A 20,159-nucleotide genomic window follows, 5' to 3' on the forward strand; every position below is an offset into this window, starting at 1 on the left:
TTTTTAATGGATTTCCGTGAAGCGTTCCCATATGCCAACTGCCATAAAACACAATATTAATAATATTAATAATATTAATAAGCAGCAGCATCCTGACAGAGCGGAACTAATGTTCCTGCCTGTCTGTGTTTCTTGCCGAGAAATCATCGTGATTGCACGCGGGAATCCTGTACGAGATGGCGGTCGACACACAGACCGTGTAGGACTCTTTTAGACCCGCAGTGTTGGTTAACTTTCAGCCTTATCTCAACCCTGCTTCTGACGCGAGCCATGGAGGGGGGGAAACCGAACCTGACCCTGGTCTACCAGGCGGTCCAGGCCCTGTACCACGATCCGGATCCGGCCGGGAAGGAGCGAGCCTCGGTGTGGCTCGGAGAGCTCCAGAGATCGGTAAGAAAATGGGAGAGGCCGGGAGACCGGAGCGAGGGACCGGGGGGAGGGGAAGGGGAAGGGGGTGGCCGGACTCTCTGAGGGCCATTTAATGCGGTCTGTCTGGATCGAGTTTTAACATTTTACCTGTTCAATAAAGTACAGTTGAACCGAACTGCGCAGTCTCAGAGGAACCACAGGTTCACGTTAGCATCATAGCTAAGCTAAGCTAGCTAAATGAATGGATCAAAACACAAACTGTTAGCTGGATGTGTAGCTTCGTTAGCTGCCTGTTCTCTGTTAATAACGCCAACATAAATCGGTGGTTTTAATTATAATATTATTAAATAGTGTTTATTCACAGGGAGGTTCTGTGTTCGAGTCTCCCAGGAGTTCAGCGGGCCCGACTGTTGCTGCACACGGCTAGCTCTGCTAGCATGGCGTTAGCATGGCGTTAGCATGGCTAACGTCACAGTAAAGTTTGCTCTCTGACTTCATCAAACGAGTCTAGATTAAGTTAGTGGCCGCTGACCGACGTCTTTCTCCGGTTAACGCCCTTATAAAACTTTACTAAATAGAATACCGGTTGCAGCAGGAACGGTTCTCCCGGTGTGTTTGTCGGTATCAACGGATATTTATTAATACAGATAGGTATCACACAACACGTTGTGTTGGTGCGTTCATATGCACGTTTGTGTTTCAAAGTATTTGTATCGGGGCGTGGCTGAAACTCAGACCAGGGGCCCGTTTCAGAAAGCAGGCTCAACCAACTCTCAACCTAACCCTGAACTCTTGAGTCGACCAACTCTGAGATCGGCAACGAGTTTTCGGTTCCAGAACTGTTCTGAATTAGTCCAATCAGCTGTGGGTATGTAACCCCTGGCTGCGGTGGAGTATTCTTCTTCTCTTAGGAAGGTTCCTAACTGAAGAAGTGACCCGTAAGTAAACAAGTGGCCGCCATGATGAGAGCCGTTCGAATGCTCTAAATGCAAAGGAAAGGATCTCCAATGATCCTTTGGGATCTCCTTTAGGATGCAACGGACCTTCCTTTACGAAAGGAAAGGGGATCACGCCGACCCACAATTCCTTGCGAGGGCAACATTTAAATTGCCGGTGCCGATCATCAGCTGTCAATCAGCTGTCAATCATCAGCAGCATTATAATGACGTAGCTTAGTGAAAACCCTCTGAGCCTGCCGACTCTACAAAGCCATGATCAATGGAGCTCCGATACTACGAGTCACCATGGCAACCGGGAGAGTTATTAAATATTACTGAGTGTTTATGGAGAAAACGAGCTCATCCTCAGAAAGCGGAGCAACGTAACTGCATCAAAGTAGAGATAGTTGGCGTGGCGGACATTTACTGCCTGAATTAATGTGAATACTGAATGAAACGGTCGATTTCTCTCTATTTTTTAATATATATATATATATATATATATATATATATATACACACATACACATACACACACACAAAGAAAATGGCTGCAGCTGAAAATTAAGCATAAGAATATTGCACAAATATGTAGACTAAGGCATGTGATTTTAATCATATTTCACATATTAAACAGATTTAATATAAGCTTTTATTTCAACACAGAAATGTCCTTAAACATTTCATAAATCTCCCGTTCTAAAAAAATCTGAAGAGCTCTGCAAAGAATCTGGTCGAGGATTATGTTTAGATATGTGATCGGTAGGAAAAACGGTAATCATTAACTTTGACCTTTACATTTAACGGCCCTCAGCATCCGGAGTATGGACGCTTGTTAAGAGACCATTGTATCATTGATGGACACCGTGCAGACAGTAGGAGCTGGGGGTCCAACCGGGGATCCAGTTCGTTTCTCTTACCCCTTTTCCACCAGCGCGAACCTAGTTCAAGAGCCGGGCCGGTGCCGTGCTGGTTCGCAGTTGTTTCAACTTGCGAACTGTCCGAGAACCTGAGGTTTCCCCGCAGCGCTAATTTCAAGCATAGCAGACATTTCTCTTCAGAAAAAGTGTTTATTTTGGTAAATAATACAATAACAATAAAATACTAAAATCACAACATGTTTTAAAGTGTAGAACAGTGTGTGATCAATAGATCGGAGTGTTTGATGTTTAGTCATCTGCAGGTTGGACCTCCGTTCAATATCGCCGATGTCCGACAGCTCTACAAACACAAACCAGAGAACAGCGGTTTAATCACAGACGTGTCCACGGCGCTGCGAACACAGATGTTAAGTCACGTTGGTAGTTGGTAACGTTTAGTGAGCCAACGGCAGTCAGAAAGTGGCATGCTAACGTTGTTGTTAGCAATATCACGCTAGCTGGCTAGCTAGCCGGTCAGCTTACATTACCCGAGGATGCATAGCCACTAGTTGCTGCTGTTACGAACGTAATCACTAGCTTGGTAAACTAAACAGAAATGTGTCGTTGGTTTGCAACGAGGTGAAACATTTTAAAAGTGAAACTTACCGGGAACAGTAACGTTAGTAAAACTCCGCAGCGGCGTATTTTCCCCCGTTTCCTCGAGCGTTAACCCCGCCCCCAGCCCCTAACGTAAGCCGGGCCCTGTTCCAGCCCAGCAAAGAGTTGGGGCCGCTCGGGAACCAGTTTTCCAGGCCGAGAGCCGGCTCTTTGTCTGTGGAAACAGGAAGAACTGGTTCGCGATTGGGCACCGGCTCCGAACCGGCCCTCAAAATGCCTCGGTGGAAAAGGGGTATCTTCTTCCTCGCTTCTCTTCCTGGTTCCTCTCTCCTCGTTTCTCTTCCTGGTTCCTCTCTCCTCGCTTCTCTTCCTGGTTCCTCTCTCCTCGCTTCTCTTCCTGGTTTCTCTCTCCTCACTTCTCTTCCTGGTTCCTCAATTCTCTTCCTGGTTCCTCACTACTCTTCCTGGTTCCTCACTTCTCTTCCTGGTTCCTCTCTCCTCACTTCTCTTCCTGGTTCCTCTCTCGTCGCTTCTCTTCCTGGTTCCTCACTTCTCTTCCTGGTTCCTCTCTCCTCACTTCTCTTCCTGGTTCCTCACTTCTCTTCCTGGTTCCTCTCTCCTCACTTCTCTTCCTGGTTCCTCACTTCTCTTCCTGGTTCCTCTCTCCTCGCTTCTCTTCCTGGTTCCTCACTTCTCTTCCTGGTTCCTCTCTCCTCGCTTCTCTTCCTGGTTCCTCTCTCCTCGCTTCTCTTCCTGGTTCCTCACTTCTCTTCCTGGTTCCTCTCTCCTCACTTCTCTTCCTGGTTACTCACTTCTCTTCCTGGTTCCTCTCTCCTCACTTCTCTTCCTGGTTACTCACTTCTCTTCCTGGTTCCTCTCTCCTCACTCCTCTACCTGGTTACTCACTTCTCTTCCTGGTTCCTCTCTCCTCACTTCTCTTCCTGGTTCCTCTCTCCTCACTTCTCTTCCTGGTTACTCACTTCTCTTCCTGGTTCCTCTCTCCTCACTTCTCTACCTGGTTACTCACTTCTCTTCCTGGTTCCTCTCTCCTCACTTCTCTTCCTGGTTCCTCTCTCCTCACTTCTCTTCCTGGTTACTCACTTCTCTTCCTGGTTCCTCTCTCCTCACTTCTCTTCCTGGTTACTCACTTCTCTTCCTGGTTACTCACTTCTCTTCCTGGTTCCTCTCTCCTCACTTCTCTTCCTGGTTACTCACTTCTCTTCCTGGTTCCTCTCACCTCACTTCTCTTCCTGGTTCCTCTCTCCTCACTTCTCTTCCTGGTACCTCTCTCCTCACTTCTCTTCCTGGTTACTCACTTCTCTTCCTGATTACTCACTTCTCTTCCTGGTTCCTCTCTCCTTACTTCTCTTCCTGGTTCCTCTCGCCTCACTTCTTTATTCCTGGTTTCTCACAGTGGGGTAACCATTCTCAGTCTCACGACGGCGACCGCTGTCACACGTTATATACCTCAGTTTTCTTACAGCTACAGTGGGAGAATAATATTTTTCAGTATAATGTTATACTTTCATCAATAGGAGTAGTAGTATTACACAAAGTTTTCAGTATAATGTTATACTTTCATCAATAGGAGTAGTAGTATTGCACAAAGTTTTCAGTATAATGTTATACTTTCATCAATAGGAGTAGTAGTAGTAGTATTACACAATGTTTTCAGTATAATGTTATACTTTCATCAATAGGAGTAGTAGTAGTAGTATTACACAATGTTTTCAGTATAATGTTATACTTTCATCAATAGGAGAGTAGTAGTAGTATTACACAATGTTTTCAGTATAATGTTATACTTTCATCAATAGGAGTAGTAGTACTATTACACAAAGTTTTCAGTATAATGTTATACTTTCATCAATAGGAGTTGTAGTAGTAGTAGTATTACACAATGTTTTCAGTATAATGTTATACTTTCATCAATAGGAGTTGTAGTAGTAGTAGTAGTATTACACAATGTTTTCAGTATAATGATTGATCCCAATGAGCCGATTGTTTTAAGGTTTTACGTGATCTACAAAACAAACATGATCCACAGAAATGATGAACAAATGAACAGTTGGCTGTCAGCTGCTCATGTGTGATGTCACTTCCTGTCCTACAGATGTATGCATGGGAGATCTCAGATCAGCTTCTGCAGCTCAAACAGGATGTGGAGTCATGTTATTTTGCTGCGCAGACAATGAAAATGAAGATCCAAACGTCCTTCTTCGAGCTTCCAACTGAGACCCACAATGCACTGCGAGACTCGCTACTGACCCACATCCAGAACCTCAAAGACCTGTCGCCCATCATCGTCACACAGGTAACTTGTGTCACTTGCTCCAACAGTCCGTATCACCAATGTTTGTTTTCTTGTGACAGTAAGACAACATCCTCCTGATGACCCTGAGTGACACTGAAAATGTCTATATAATAATATATATCAAAATACCTGTTTTTGTTGATTTATTTATTTTTCAGCTGGCTTTAGCCATCGCAGATCTCGCTCTTCAGATGGCCTCATGGAAAGGATGTGTTCACACGCTCATAGAAAAGTAAGAATTCACACAAGACAACTGAATGTATGAAACAAAGACCGTCCACTGTTTCCTCCTAGGAGTTTTTCATCCGCGGGGGGCAGGTCCAAATCCAAGAAGAAGAAAAACCTGTGAGGTGCAGGGGAGTAAACCTGCTGTCAGAATGAAGAAACAGAACACACTTTAGGACTTATTTGTTTACTATTTATACTTACAACTAGGGATGTCCTGATTCAATATCAAACATGGACCATTATTTGACCAAAAAGCTATCATTATCGGCCATGAATATAGTGACTATATTCGATACCCTGCTTAAATATCTTGATACCGATACTGAAATCATTACCACGGCAAAAATTTCAAACATCAGATAAAAAAAAGTTTTCCTATTAATTAAAAATGTAATTATTAAAACGGGTCCATTATATCCAGTAATGTGATGTCCCCTATACTTTAGTTGATGTGATTTTTGCAACCAGATATCCCATTAAACTGTGTTTAATAAGAGCGTTTCTGTAAAACAGTGCCCCGCCGGTGCATCAGTAACGGTTCAGGTGGAGAGTGGTACTGCAGCAGGGAGTCAGAGAGGCTTCCAGAACAAAAACACACTAAATGATAATAAATCCAGATGACGTTCTGTGAGAAGACGATGAGGGAAATTTCCTTGGGTTTGTGTCGCCTAAAGATTTTAGAGCGCTCCATCGATGTGCCTTAATGAAAAGTAGTAACACTGCCATATTGACTGTAGACAGATACGGCAGAGTTTGCTGCCAGAGCAGTCAGCTGATCCCCTCTGTTTGTTTACCTGTAACCCTTTGTATGTTTACCTGAAACTTTCACACCTGTAGTGCAGTTTGAAGAACTGGTTTAATGCGAGTGCAATAATTCATTTATTCAAAACATATGAAATGTTTTAATTTATTTTACCAGAAATATTCTGATTGAGATTCAGAATCCATTGGTTTCTGATCATAAAATCACCTGTCCGTGTCTTCGTCCCCCTAAGGTACAACAATGACATCAGCTCGATGCCCTTCCTCATAGAGATCCTCACTGTGCTGCCGGAGGAAGTTCACAGTCGGTCTCTACGAATCGGAGCCAATCGTCGGACAGAAATCATCGAGGATCTGGCGTATTACTCCAGTACCGTCGTCACTTTACTGGTTCGTTTCTCTTTTTTTATAATATACAAACACTTTATTCACTTCAGAATATAGAAAGTCTTTATTAACTTAATGATGTATACTTTCTGTATTATCTTTGATATTTAAACTATATTATATTTATGAAATTTGAGCTCGTCTGTTGGATCTGACAACACGGGCCAGCCCCCCCCCACGTGCATGGCTGATATAACCGTTATATCTTTATGATTATTTGTATTATGAATAGATGTATTGTAGGGTACTTGTCTTTTATATTTTACCTCCCTCATCAACTCCAACTCTTCTTGTATTGTAGATGACGTGTGTGGAGAAGGCTGGTAACGATGAGAAGATGCTCATCAAGGTGTTTCGCTGTCTGGGGAGCTGGTTCAACCTGGGGGTCCTGGACAGTAACTTCATGGCCAGTAACCAGCTGATCATGGTCCTTTTCCAAGTCCTGGTGAGGTTCTTACTCTTACTTGTTTGACAGGTTGCTTCCTCATCAGTGGTTCATTATGCATAATTTAAAGGTTAAACACAACAATATATTAAGCAGAGTGACCCTGTAATAACCGAACGTAGTCTGCCAATCAGGACGTCCTGAAACCTAGTAAGCCAGCACACATCACTGCTCGACATCCCAAGCCGTCTTCATAGCAGGGCCCCTGGTAGAGGGCCCACCAGTTCTTCAACAACTAAAGTTTCTAGATCGTAACCTTTGTTACACAGGCTCTGCCCTCTACTGGACTTTAGGTTCAGTCGTGGAGTTTAATGAATCAGTGTTGACCCAGCCAGACTGACCCTGACCATCTAGAGCTTAGTCAGCCTTCTTCATAACCAGGACACTCGAGCCGTGAAGTAGGGACCCTGGACCATCCAGACAGGACTAGGCTGAACTGGGTTAAACCAAATGAAGACTGGAAAACCATCTCTGCATGTATGGCATGTGCAGGAGCCCCAGTGATACCACTGGTGGCATAGTACCTGCACTATGGTCAACCATTCCACCCTGAGGCTGAAGTTAGTCTTCAGCTGAGCCGTCTGTGATCCTGCACCCTTTAAACCCACCCCTCGATACTCCACTGATACTCCTGTTGATGTGTCGGGGGGGATTCTTCCCTTACACTTGATCCTGAATTAAGATCAACCGGGCTGTGTGTAACTAACTCCAGTCTGGACTTAGCTGTGATGATGAGGTTTTAAAATAAGTCCCAGGTGTTGGACCTGTGCTGAGAGGTAGTTGATCTCCTTCTGGGAGGATCAGCCCAACACGCTTTGCTGCAGTAGTCATCACAAGCAGGCGGTCACAGCAAGCAATGTCGGTGCTGAGATTCTGTGGGTGACATCATGGCTGCAGACGAGGCTGGTATGTCAGCAGGGCTGAGCAGAGGCAGCGGCGGGATGTCGACGGCTTGGTCAGGGAGATCTGTCACAGCGATGAGGCTGGGACTTGATGGGCGCTGGGGCTTGATGGGCACTGAGAGGTTCTTGAAGTGACTTCATCAGTAGAGATGAGCAGTCAGTGAGCAAATCATTCATTTTTGTTCTTGTTGCAAAAGTGGAAGAATTTTCCCGTAAACTAATAAATTCACCCAAGGAGGAGATCGGAGACATAAGTAAAGTCGACGTCTGACTTTAATCTTGATCAAGAGGAGCAGTTACAATGCAACAACGTGTGAGGATGCTACAGAGGAAGTGCTCAAATCATTGTTGTGACTTGAGTCTTTTAAAGGCACAGGAGATAACGCGTCACTGACAGTTAACCTTCATGTAGAACAAGACATCATGACTACCAGGCCTCTGATAACATTTAGGTCAGCTATGGGGATACTAAAGTAATAAACAGTTCAACACATAAAGCTGTAACCTGAACAAAGAAAACTTTAAGACATGAGGTTATACAAAATTCTTATAACAGGAAGGAATGTCGAGCAGCGATCTGAGCTGCTTTTATACCCAATTTTGTGACGAATGTCCTGATTGACCGGCTGGCTAGAGCAGTCACAAACGTGTTCTATGTTTCCACAGCAGAGGGATGAAACCTCAACCAATCTCCACGAGGCGGCGTCTGACTGCGTCTGCTCGGCCCTCTACGCCATAGAAAACGTGGAGACCAACATGGGGTTAGCACTGCAGCTCTTCCAGGGCGTCTTGACACTGGAGACGGCGTATCACATGGCTGTGGCCCGAGAAGACCTCGACAAGTGAGGACTCGCAGGAAACTGGTTCAGCTGTGTTGTTGGTGTACAATCAGTGTTGTCAGTGACATTTATGTTTGATTTTGCTCTCAGAGTGCTGAACTACTGCAGGATCTTCACCGAACTCTGTGAGACATTTTTAGAGACAACAGTCAGGAGTCCAGGCCAGGGGATGGGAGACCTGAGGACACTGGAGCTGCTTCTGATCTGTGCAGGACATCCGCAGTACGAGGTACGAAAACCCTAACCCTAACCACAACACGTTTAGTACGAGAAAGAAAAGAAAAAAAAATCACAATACCCTCATTAAGAGATCCACCCATAACTGCAACAACCTCAGCACTTTTCCATACTTTTTCAAATAAAAAGAGAATGCAAATAATGTCACTACTGACTTTATTTTAATAGAAAATCTTAAAACAATAACATATTAATCAGTAAATAAAATAAAATACCACAAAGACAAGCTTTTCTAATGCACACAATTTTAAAATAATGCATGTATGCATTTTACAGCTCTGGAAAAAATTTGGGACCACTTCAGATTTATTGTAAATCAGCATGGCTACATATATGGCAAAAAGTTTAAAAATCACTGTGAAAATATAAATACAATAATATAATACAAAATATAATAATATAATATAATAATATCAATAAACCAGCTCTATTTTTTTTTCTTCCAGAGCTACTTTTGTTAAGAGTGAAGGGGGGTGGCGCTTGCTTTTAGCACTGAATGTGGCTTTTCTTCCTGAGTAAATGACCTGTCGTTCCCTGAGGTCAGTGTGCAGGTCTGGGTTCTTGTCCTTTAGGTGTTTGGATAAGTCGGAGGTGTTTCCGCCGTTAGCCATGCATGTTTTTAAACACCGTTTACACAGTGGTGCATCGGCGTTAACGGCCTCGCCTTAAGCATTTGTTTTAAGCTAAAGTACGGCCATATCGCACTTCGCGACCCTGGTTTGTCCACAAGTTGCGGCGTGGTGACGGGTGCAGCAGCCATTCTCCTCTCCTTCCCTCTCTCGCGCTCTCTCCAAGCTTTCCTCCTGCTCCGTTTGTTGCTCCAGTCCACGTTGCTCGCTAACTTGCTAGCTGTTTCCTCCGGCTTGCTTACTTTTTCTTTTTATCTCCCCAAGCTGCGGCTCGCTCCTCGTCCTCTCAGCTGTAGTTACAACCCTGCAAGTACCGGTCCCGTCCAAATGCAATATAGTACCGTTTTAAATGCCTCAGTACCCCGGTACCAAATTAGTACCGGTATACCGTGCAACCCTAACTCTCAGTAAGAGTTAGCAAAACAACCCCAACACTCTCAGTAAGAGTTACCAAAACAACCCTAACTCTCAGTAAGAGTTACCAAAACAACCCCAACACTCTCAGTAAGAGTTACCAAAACAACCCTAACTCTCAGTAAGAGTTACCAAAACAACCCCAACACTCTCAGTAAGAGTTACCAAAACAACCCTAACTCTCAGTAAGAGTTACCAAAACAACCCCAACACTCTCAGTAAGAGTTACCAAAACAACCACAACACTCAGTATTATGTGATCTTTGTTCTTATCCAGGTAGTGGAGATCTCCTTTAACTTCTGGTACCGTCTTGGAGAACATCTATATAAAATAAATGATGCAGCTCTTCACACAATCTTCAGACCGTACATCCAGAGACTGCTGCACAGTTTGGCCCGACACTGTCAACTGGATCCAGACCATGTAAGTCACTTGATCTGGTCTACCCTCTGGAACTGATGAAATCCTCAACCAGGAACTAGTCTTGGTTTACTATGAGACAGATCCTGTTCACATCCACTTTGTTTTAATTATGTTGTAGATGAAATGTGAACTCCTTGTTTTGAACCAACAGGAGGGAATCCCAGAGGACACCGATGATTTTGGGGAGTTCAGGATGAGGGTCTCTGACCTTGTTAAAGACGTCATTTTTCTTGTTGGATCTATGGAGTGTTTCTCTCAGGTAACTTCAGTTTGAATCCTATCCTTGAAGTCATATTCTGCTTTGACCTGTTTAACCTGACAGACCTGACAGGAAACCACAACAGAACATGCTCTATATGCATGTTATTCTAGCTATGTCCCAGTTCAGAGTCCATCCCTCGGAGGTTCATCTGAACAATGAATACCTCACAGCGACTGAGACAAGGACCTCAAGAATCTCTGTTCAAAAGATCCCAGACAAATTTCGCACCTGTCTACAATAACGTGCTTGCTTTGTTTGAATAGAAATCCCATGGTTTCTAATGCACCTGAACGCACCTCGCACCACAACACACGGCGGGTACTGTCAATGGTCAACAGTCTCATTTAGACTTCACATTTTGCAGTCACACTGAGATAAATGTATGTTCTCGTCGGTGTTTGACCAAGATGTTATTTTGGCGTCTTACTTACTTCCATTACTTACTTCCATACTTCCATTCTAGCAGTAAGACAAACAGCCAGGGGACATCTCGGCTAAATGTACACTTTGTCTTCAGCCGACGCCTGGCTCTTAGTGATTCAATACGGCCACCAGATGGCAACAGGTCAATGCTCTCCCTGAGCTCGAGGATTCTGAGACATCTTTCAGCCCTTACCTCTATAGCATGGAGCTCTTCAGTATTATAAATATTCATCAATATTTATTGTGTTCATTACTATTTCAATGTTTTGTGTGATTTATTTGTAACATGTAACTGTCAAATTATTTAGTGTTTGAAGTAAAACTCCCAGTAAACAGTCGTCATGTAAACATGGCTGAAATACTGAGACCGCCTCATGTTGTGTGTTAGGGAATTTTCATGAAATGTATTATTACCATTGAAGACGGTCGATCAGTTCTATCACTGCTCGTAATGGTGATGATTGCCTCTGAGATTCATATTTTATACTCTGCATTGTCTGAGCTATATCAATTACAGCCTTGTGGTTGATGAGCAATTCCTGATTCATTTTCAGCATTTTAAATGAGGGCTAGGATATTTGTTGTCACTTATATTGTACTTAAAAACAGGTTTTGTTTGTTTAAATTGATATTAAAAAGAGGTTGTGTTTGTCCTCAGTTATACTCCACGCTAAAAGAAGGGAACCCTTCCTGGGAGGTGACGGAAGCTGTTCTGTTCATCATGGCTGCGATTGCCAAAAGTGTAGATCCGTGAGTATCTGAGTCTTGGTTGTATCATGTAAAAGCTGATCTTCAGGAGGGGAGCCCAGAAGCTGGTTCACGGTTCTTCCTGGCATCTTCGGGTCCGTTGCATTTAAAGTGAAACTGACTGAGCTTGTGTTCATGTTCCAGAGCGAACAACCCAACGCTGTCCGAGGTGTTGGAGCAGGTGGTGTTACTTCCTGAAAGCGTCCATATGGCTGTTCGTTTCACAAGCATTGAGCTGGTGGGAGAGATGAGCGAGGTCGTGGACAGAAACCCCAGATTCCTGGGTAGGAATTCACAATTTTAAACTGCTGCTGCTGCTTGTGGGTCAGCCTGTGTTCACTCTGTGTTCATACCCGTGTTGAACTTCCTCAGAGAGAAACCTGACTGTGAGGTGGACTTTTATTTTGTATTTCCTCTTCCTGTCAGACCTGGTGTTGAACTACCTAATGAAAGGCCTCAGAGAGAAACCTCTGGCATCAGCAGCAGCGAAGGCGATCCACAACATCTGTTCGGTGTGCAGAGATCACATGGCTCAACACTTCCAGGGTTTGCTGGACATCGCCCGCGCCCTCGACTCCTTCGCCCTGTCGACGGAGGCCGCCGTAGGGCTGCTTAAAGGTATGTGAGGACCCCGGGACCACGCCTGTAGTCCTGGTCCTTAGGGGTGGAACGTTGATGACACAGCTTATTTCCCTGTACAGGTACAGCTCTGGTCCTGGCTCGTCTTCCTCTGGAGAAGATTGCAGAGTGTCTGAGTGATCTCTGTGCTGTTCAGGTCATGGCTTTAAAAAAGGTATGCCCCCGCACCTTACTTACCCCTCACCTGTCTGAAACCTTGACCTGTCTGTCCCCCAAAATGAAAGCCCACATTCAAACTGTCTTTTGTTCTTTCAGCTTTTGGCTGAAGAATCCACAAATGGTAAATCGGCTGATCCTACAGTCTGGCTTGACAGACTGGCTGTTATCTTCAGGTGAGCTTACCTGTAGTCAAGTTTCAAACTTTATTGAGACTTCCGAAGCAGCAGACAGTGAACACCTTGCTTGTTTATTTTCTACAGACATACAAACCCAATAGTAGAGAATGGACAGAGTCACCCGTGTCAGAAAGTCATTCAGGAGGTAAAACACCTGAACGCACCTCAATTCTTCCTGGAAGTGTCATATCCACATCAAGTATTTTATGAATCAATAAGGTTAATCACGTGACCTACCTGTAGATGGGATGTGTTGATACGTTTTACCTGTCATGTGACTGGTCATGTGACTCTCTTTTAGATCTGGCCGGTGCTGTCTGACACTCTGAACACTCATCAGGCCGATAACAGGATTGTGGAGCGATGCTGTCGCTGTCTCAGGTTCGCTGTACGGTGTGTTGGGAAAGGCTCCGCCTCCCTGCTGCAGCCGCTCGTCACTCAGGTGAGACACACCTGGACTGGTTGATTTCTCTGACGTCAGTGATGTAATTCTGTGTCCATCCCAAATGCAAAGTGAATGTTTATTTATTGATTTTGCACACATTAACATCAAATGGTGCAAGGAGGGAACGTAGCCCAATGGGCTTGTACAAGAGTTCCACCCCTTTGAATAATCACAGTTTAATGTATAAGGCTCACAAATAAATGTTTGTCTCAGTTATTACAAATAGAAAGTCCATGCAAAGACTCCATTTGGGCACACATGCGACCACAATTAGTCACATGCTCGGTCGCACCGGTGCGCCCCACATTAGCTGGTCTGTTTGTGTGCAGCCAAATGTTTTTTTCCCCACAGCATACAGAAGACTCACCACGGTCTGAGCCAATCAGAGGCCGAGTAGGGGCGGGCCCTCGTCTCTGATTGGCTCTGACCCCGGTCTCTTCTTCAGCGAATGTTGTTGGGAAAAAGCAATCGAGCGTAGTGACTTGAAGATGACTGTCGACCGTTTTTTTTTCCGTACGGAAAGTCGCTGTGCCCGGAACACCCGGCTCCCCTTGCACCACCACTGCATCCAGTCTCCGGTTGTACGGATATCCACATCAAGTATTTTATACTTGGTATTTTATACTATACGGCCAGCGCCAGACTGGAAACGCTGCCTTTACTGTCGGAGCGTCGTCGTTCAGAATCGTTAAAGCACCAGAAACACAACCGGTAGCCGGCCAGGTGGGTGGTGGGCCGAGCCCTGCGCTAAAAAGGTGATGGCTCGTCGTCCTGCAGACCGACCTAACACAGCCTGACCTCAGACTTTAAGTTCATTCTTTGGCCTTTAATTAAGGTAGGACAATGTGAGAGGGGAATGGAGATGACACCCGTAAATGTTCGCCAGTCGCTCGTGAACCAACCCTACCACTGAGCTGTCTGGCGCCCCTCAGACTTATCTAGTCAGTATTTCCTAGTTTGATCTGGTTATTGATATTAAATCACAGATAAAGACTTTATCCTGGGTTCCTCCAGCTGTGGTGAACCAGCCCATGTGGGTCTTGCTAGATCCAGTGAATCCAGCTTGGTGAAATCCACCTCTGGATGATGTCGTGATGATGATGTCATGAACACAGACGGGGCCTGGGGCCTGGTCTGGGTCTACGTGGGGGGAAGCCCCGCCTCCTCTCTGAGTGACTCCAATAAACACTAATGATCCCATGGTCAAACTGGCTTTGACTTTGGTGTGAACACCTTTAAGTCTTATTGATGAGTCACTCCACAAGAAGACCTACAACACCTGGTAAATCCTGCTGTCCATATATTAATGAATTACACCTGATGGTTGTGATGGTCTTCATCAGATGGTGAGCGTGTACCAGGTGTATCCACACTCCTGCTTCCTGTACCTGGGCAGCATTCTGGTGGATGAGTATGGCATGGAGGAGGGTTGCAGACAGGGACTGCTCGACATGTTACAGGTAAAAACACCTGTAGAACAGGTACCACCACACCGTAGAACAGGTACCACCACACCGTAGAACATGAACACAACGTAGAACAGGTACCACCACACCGTAGAACATGAACACAACGTAGAACAGGTACCACCACACCGTAGAACATGAACACAACGTAGAACAGGTACCACCACAACCGTAGAACAGGTACCACCACAGCGTAGAACATGAACACAACGTAGAACAGGTACCACCACACCGTAGAACAGGTACCACCACACCGTAGAACAGGTACCACCACACCGTAGAACAGGTACCACCACACCGTAGAACATGAACACACCGTAGAACAGGTACCACCACACCGTAGAACAGGTACCACCACAACCGTAGAACAGGTACCACCACAACCGTAGAACAGGTACCACCACACCGTAGAACAGGTACCACCACACCGTAGAACGGGTACCACCACAACCGTAGAACAGGTACCACCACAGCGTAGAACATGAACACAACGTAGAACAGGTACCACCACACCGTAGAACAGGTACCACCACACCGTAGAACAGGTACCACCACACCGTAGAACAGGTACCACCACAACCGTAGAACAGGTACCACCACACCGTAGAACATGAACACAACGTAGAACAGGTACCACCACACCGTAGAACAGGTACCACCACACCGTAGAACATGAACACAACGTAGAACAGGTACCACCACACCGTAGAACAGGTACCACCACACCGTAGAACATGAACACAACGTAGAACAGGTACCACCACACCGTAGAACAGGTACCACCACAACCGTAGAACAGGTACCACCACACCGTAGAACATGAACACAACGTAGAACAGGTACCACCACAGCGTAGAACATGAACACAACGTAGAACAGGTACCACCACACCGTAGAACAGGTACCACCACACCGTAGAACAGGTACCACCACACCATAGAACAGGTACCACCACACCGTTGAACATGAACACAACGTAGAACAGGTACCACCACACCGTAGAACAGGTACCACCACACCGTAGAACAGGTACCAACACACCATAGAACAGGTACCACCACACCGTAGAACAGGTACCACCACACCATAGAACAGGTACCACCACACCGTAGAACAGGTACCAACACACCGTAGAACAGGTACCACACACCGTAGAACATGAACACACCGTAGAACAGGTACCACCACACCGTAGAACATGAACACAACGTAGAACAGGTACCACCACACCGTAGAACAGGTACCACCACACCATAGAACAGGTACCACCACACCGTTGAACATGAACACAACGTAGAACAGGTACCACCACACCGTAGAACAGGTACCACCACACCGTAGAACAGGTACCAACACACCATAGAACAGGTACCACCACACCGTAGAACAGGTACCACCACACCGTAGAACAGGTACCACCACACCGTAGAACAGGTACCAACACACCGTAGAACAGGTACCACACACCGTAGAACATGAACACACCGTAGAACAGGTACCACCACACCGTAGAACATGAACACAACGTAGAACAGGTACCACCACACCGTAGAACATGAACACAACGTAGAACAGGTACCACCACACCGTAGAACAGGTACCACCACACCGTAGAACAGGTACCACCACACCGTAGAACAGGTACCAACACACCGTAGAACAGGTACCACCACACCGTAGAACATGAACACAACGTAGAACAGGTACCACCACACCGTAGAACAGGTACCACCACACCGTAGAACAGGTACCACCACACCGTAGAACAGGTACCAACACACTGTAGAACAGGTACCACCATGAACACACCGTAGAACAGGTACCACCATGAACACACCGTAGAACAGGTAGACGATGATGATGGTCTTCCTCTTCCTCTAGGCTCTGTGTATGCCAACCTTCCAGCTGTTGGAGCAGCAGAACGGCCTGAGGAATCACCCCGACACTGTAGACGACCTGTTCAGATTGGCCACCAGGTGAGTGCAGGTTTCATCCAAACACATTTGTAGACTGAGATTAGAATCGGGAACCTCCTCTACGGGAGGACGTCTACCTGTCTCTCTCTCTCTCTTCAGGTTTGTCCAGAGGAGTCCCGTCACTTTACTCAGCAGCAGCATCATCATCCACATCATCCAGTGCGCCATCGCCGCCGCCTCATTGGACCACCGAGACGCCAACTGCAGCGTGATGAAGTTCGTCAGAGACCTGATCCACACTGGGGTCTCCAATGACGTGAGTCAGCAGAAATAAGATGTTAATATATATTATGCGCACACACACACACACACACGGTATAATGTCTGTCCTCTGCAGCATGAGGAGGACTTTGAGTTGAGGAAGCAGCTGATTGGTCAGGCCATGGAGCAGCACGGCCAGCAGCTCGTCAGTCAGCTGATGCATTCATGCTGCTTCTGTCTGCCGCCGTACACGCTGCCGGACGTGGCAGAGGTGCTGTGGGAGGTCATGGTGTTTGATAGACCTGTGAGTATAAAGACTTGTGTGTACCTGCCCAGGTGAGTCACGCTCGCTCCTCAGGTGAGATTAAAGTCTGTCTCCTCTTTGCAGACGTTCTGTCGCTGGTTGGAAAATGCTCTGAAAGGTTTACCGAAGGAGACGTCAGGAGGAGCTGTGACTGTCACTCACAAACAGCTGACTGACTTCCACAAGCAGGTCACCAGGTGAGACTACTGCAACACTGAAAGCATGTTCTCTGAGAACAAGAGCAGGAGACCAGAAGCTTGTGTTCAAGTGTTTTTTTTACGGACGGTTGTTAAAAGTTCTGGGAAGCAGCAGTTAAATTGGTTGAAGAGAAGAAGGGTGACCGTGAGGCGTTCAGGGACGCGTGACGTTAGGAACATGTTGAACAGTATGGCATGTGAGGTGTCTGGTTAAATGTGGAACACAGAAAAGTGTGGATCTGCGTTTCCCTGAACACACCGACCATCAACTTACTGTGACAGCTTTCCCACTTCTTCCCTTCAGTGCTGAGGAGTGTAAACAGGTGTGTTGGGCCATCAGAGAGTTCACCAGACTGTTCCGATAGCTGCACCCTTCACAAACACCAGGTAACTGTTCTCTCTCTGACACACACACACCAGCAGGTAACTGCCCACAACAGGGCTCTGAATGTTCCTTAATGGAACAAGCATGCTCTAATGAATGAACTGTACGTCATCTATTCCATTTACTGTTGAAATGAAGGTTTTCTTCCTCAGTGTGATGAAAATGAACCATGTTAGAAGTGAACCCTTCTCTTCTTCAGGTTAAATCTTTTGTTGACCAACATTCAGAGGTGACGGCAAAAAGCTGCGACTGCAGACGAGGATCCAAAGGGACGAAGACCAGGACGAGAACTTTGAATGTGAGGACGAGTCACTCTGAAGGACTGACTGAGTGACCACTGAGTCCTCCACCCGGACCCCTCCACCCGGACCCCCCACCTCACCTGCAGCAGATGTCAGGTGGGCGGGGTCAGGTCCAGCAGGTGGGTGGGGTCAGGACTAGGAGGAGTTGACTTAAGTGAACTGATGCGGATCAGTCCTGTTGGATCTTCATCAGTAATCAATCAGAGGATGTGCCTGGCCAACAGTTTTTAAGAGAAGATTTATTTTTGGGAGTTTGGTCGTGATGTTTTTTTGTCCGTGCCATACAAAGAGCCAAAAGATTTCCCATGATGCTCTTGGCTGAGCGGCTGCCTGTAGAGGTGTAATGCTGGAGGATTTGGCGTCACCTTTGACCTTTTTAACTTTGGTTGACTTTTAGTTGTTTTCCACAAAGTGAGACAGAGTGAACTCTGGCTAATGACAGAGAGACTGACACCATGACATCATCGGTGATGTAGCCTTGTTGTAAACAATAAACAGAAAACAACTGAAACAACAAACATGTCTTCATCAGTGTTTTACTCGTCCGGTTGTGTGTCAGGAGGAGTGAAAGGTGAACATCCAGAAGTCAGGTAAGTGCTTGAGAGTTGCCGGTCTGGAACCGAGTCTCTGGACTGTTGGAGCTGGTTCTTGTGAGGAGTCGAGGCAGAGAGACCAGCAGGCTGCTCGGAGACCAGGGGCCCGTTCCAGAAAGCAGGTTTAGTTAAACTTGAGTTTGTTAACCCTGAGAAGAGGGATACTCTGAGTTTTCCGTTCCACAAAGAGAGGTAACTCAACCTTTTAGGTTGGTTACCGTGGTAACTGACTCTGTGAACCTAACCTGCTCGCTGGCAGGTTTGCTAACCCTGAGTTTCTCCAACATGTCTCCGCCTTTCTCCGGAATCTGAACAAAAAATGCCGTCCTTTCCCTCGTCAACCATCGATACGGCTCCAGATTACACCTAGATGAAGATGATTATTAGTTCACTGCGCTACGTTGTGAACCACAGGGATTTGAACCCCCGTCGCCTGCACCGTAGGCAGCGTTGCTAACCGTTACACCACAGTGTCCCGCTCCATGGCTGAGAATAAAGACTTATCACCTTTAGACCAATCGACTGTTTCATTCAGTTATACACATTAAGTCGAGCCGTAAATGTCCGCCACGACAACTGTCTCTCCTTTACTGCAGTTACGTTGCTCCGCTTTCTAAGGATGAGCTCGTTTTCTCCATAAACACTCATTCATATCTAATAACTCTCCCGGTTGCCATGGTGACCTGTAGTATCGGAGCTCCATTGATGATGGCTTTGTAGAGTCGGCAGGCACGCGCCTAACTCAGAGTTTACATCCTCAGAGATGATTGAACTAATTCAGAACTGCCGTTCTGGAACCGAAGACTCTTAGTCATAATGCATCATGTGAAATATATATGTGTGTATACACATAAGTGATATGCATATAATGCATCTAAGATATTTCCACTACTAAGTTTGTCCAGTTTGTCTATGAAAGACAAAGATGGGAGATAATGCACACAGACACAGCCGTCATGTCATCAATGATTGCCGTGGGGCGGATGTGGCTCAGAGGTAGAGGGCCTCCATTCGTAAGGTTGGCGGTTCGAGTCCCGTCTCCTCCATTCGCCAGTCTCCAGTCAGTGATTTGATGTGACTATTTATAGACCACCCAAGCACCACCCCTCTTTTATTAGTGAGTTTTCTGAACTTTTATCAATTTTACACTCAACTTACAACAGGGTTTTAATAACTGGTGATTCTAACATACACACAGATAATGTGTATCAATGTAGTGTGTGTGTGTGTGTTACATGAATGAGGGAGTGGGGATGTTAAAAGGATTTGTTTTAAATTATTTTATTTTAATGTAAAGCACTTTGGGCTGTACTTTTATGTACAAAAGGTGCTACATAAATAAAGATGACTTGACTTCTTCTCTTCTGTTAAATGGCAGCTCGGCTAAGCAGAGTGAAAAGCGCCTCCTACCGGAGCGGAGTGATCTACACCGTGATGCTGCCTTCATGTTCAAGTCGGAAGATCCCACTTCCCACCTGAGCAATCGGAATTACAAGAGTGTGACGTTCACGTGCTTCGT

At 45.8% G+C, this 20,159-nt stretch overlaps 1 protein-coding gene across 2 annotated transcripts; it reads left to right on the forward strand.

The window, feature by feature from the left end:
* Nucleotides 1-152: 152 nt before the first annotated feature.
* tnpo3 (transportin 3) lies at nucleotides 153-18,558 on the forward strand. Of its 2 annotated transcripts, none has more exons than XM_084039134.1 (23): nucleotides 153-390; nucleotides 4,898-5,098; nucleotides 5,257-5,330; nucleotides 6,322-6,478; nucleotides 6,777-6,920; nucleotides 8,489-8,664; nucleotides 8,752-8,890; nucleotides 10,219-10,365; nucleotides 10,517-10,624; nucleotides 11,709-11,800; nucleotides 11,942-12,081; nucleotides 12,224-12,415; nucleotides 12,499-12,590; nucleotides 12,692-12,768; nucleotides 12,856-12,916; nucleotides 13,073-13,213; nucleotides 14,560-14,676; nucleotides 16,564-16,658; nucleotides 16,758-16,914; nucleotides 16,996-17,163; nucleotides 17,248-17,360; nucleotides 17,665-17,747; nucleotides 17,945-18,558. In XM_084039134.1, the coding sequence occupies exons 1-22, from the start codon at nucleotides 271-273 to the stop codon at nucleotides 17,723-17,725; spliced, it is 2,772 nt and encodes a 923-aa protein (XP_083895260.1). In that variant the 5' UTR covers nucleotides 153-270; the 3' UTR covers nucleotides 17,726-17,747; nucleotides 17,945-18,558. The 2 variants fall into 2 exon arrangements, with proteins under 2 accessions (XP_083895260.1, XP_083895261.1); XM_084039135.1 differs by having other exon boundaries at nucleotides 8,492-8,664.
* Nucleotides 18,559-20,159: the final 1,601 nt, after the last annotated feature.

This window comes from Eutrigla gurnardus (assembly GCF_963514095.1).
Source record: "Eutrigla gurnardus genome assembly, chromosome: 21".
Lineage (NCBI taxonomy): Eukaryota > Metazoa > Chordata > Actinopteri > Perciformes > Triglidae > Eutrigla > Eutrigla gurnardus.